Source organism: Urtica dioica, chromosome 2 (genome assembly GCF_054948205.1).
Source record: "Urtica dioica subsp. dioica isolate 48M chromosome 2, U.dioica_male_clone48M_v1_H2, whole genome shotgun sequence".
Taxonomy (NCBI): Eukaryota; Viridiplantae; Streptophyta; class Magnoliopsida; order Rosales; family Urticaceae; genus Urtica; species Urtica dioica.
Genome location: NC_142757.1, coordinates 47,699,084 through 47,700,490, shown reverse-complemented (window position 1 = coordinate 47,700,490; position 1,407 = coordinate 47,699,084). Strand labels below are relative to the sequence as shown.

The following is a 1,407-nucleotide window of genomic DNA, read 5'->3' as shown; positions in this document are numbered from 1 at the left end:
GCCAAGCTTCAGCCTTAACCTTACTCAATCTATGATAAAAAAAACGAAGAAACATGTAATAGGAAACGTTAGAGTAATATTTGTGTTATTTTCAGTTCTCTATCACTGTTTGTAAAGAAATTGCATTGAAGGTTAGATTAGTCAGTTAATATCTTTTGAAGTTTAATCCAGAATCGTTAGAGTAATATTTGGGTTATTTTCAGTTCTCTATCACTGTTTGTATCATGGCATTGAATGTTGGATTAGTCAGTTAATTCCATTGTTAAGTTTAATCCAGGCAGGACTAAAATTAATCCTACCTTAAACTCATGAAAATATGAACAAAATTAATCATGCCAATCTATTCCAAATATTTTGAATTAAACTACAATGTCAAAATTGAAAATGAACAATACCAAAGTCAACATAATTGCAAAAAAATTAAAAAACCAAAAACCAAAAGAATACACAAATGAAATGAAATGAACCCTAGATCTTCGCACAAGTTCTAGTGTTGTATCCGGCTTCACCGCATGAACCACAATGCACATGTTTGAATTCATTCGAAGAACGAATCCTTTTCTTCCGAGGCCTTCCAGGAAGAGTCTTGAGCTTAGGCGGTTTGATAACGCTTGTATCACCCGCACGAACCAATGAGGCTTGATTCTCGTTTACAGGATAGACACATCTGGAATAAGTCGCCATCAGCGTCTCCTTGGTGTAATATGAAGACACATAGTTCATCGGGTCGAGCTTTCTCATCCAAAGAGCGGCCACGGCATGTCCGCAAGGAATCTCTTCCAATTGCCAAAACAAGCACGAACAACTTCTGTTCAGAATATCTACAGTAACAGATCGTTGCCCATCAACCACCTCGAATAGCGTCAAATGAACTTCATTGACCTAATTCAAGATAAATATGGCACTGTCAGTAAGATTAATCCAGGATGGATTAAAATTAATCCTACCTTAAACACATGAAAATATGAATTAAACTATGTGAAACAGTTTTAACAGCCTAAACATTCATAAACACTAAATAAACATACATAAAGAAACACGTACCTTCATAGACCGAGCTTCATCTTCCTTCTCCAATATGAGCTTATACGCCCAAGAAGTCAACCGAGACTTCATCGATTCAAAAGACGACATACGTCTATAAAACCATTGCTGTAGTTTTTTTTCCTAAAATCCAAGACTAGGAAAGCTACCGGCCAGCTCCGATTTTCTCGTAGAACAGCGTTCATGCACTCCGAGATGTTAGTTGTCATGACTTGATATCTTTTCCCCGAGAATTTGGAACGAGCCCACAATTCCGGATTAGCTTCAATCAAATAATCCTTGATTCCCGACTGCTTGCAACTAAGTTTGTCGAAAAAATACTCGTACTCGTCGTGCGTGTATGCCTTGGCAGCCTTGAGAAAA

At 37.2% G+C, this 1,407-nt stretch overlaps 1 protein-coding gene across 1 annotated transcript; it reads right to left on the bottom strand.

Moving 5' to 3' along the window:
* Positions 1-468: 468 nt before the first annotated feature.
* LOC149405128 (uncharacterized) lies at positions 469-1,116 on the bottom strand. The gene is made up of 2 exons (XM_089607770.1): positions 1,045-1,116; positions 469-882 (listed from the first exon to the last, which is right to left on the bottom strand). Exons 1-2 carry the CDS (start codon positions 1,114-1,116, stop codon positions 469-471), a joined length of 486 nt encoding a protein of 161 aa, XP_089463896.1.
* Positions 1,117-1,407: the final 291 nt, after the last annotated feature.

Excerpts from the sequence above, each read along its gene's own strand:
- LOC149405128 (XM_089607770.1), bottom strand. The coding sequence starts at position 1,116 with ATGAAGTCTCGGTTGACTTCTTGGGCGTATAAGCTCATATTGGAGAAG. Across the intron at positions 883-1,044 it reads ATGAAGCTCGGTCTATGAAG|GTCAATGAAGTTCATTTGAC; the intron begins GTACGTGTTTCT and ends ATCTTGAATTAG.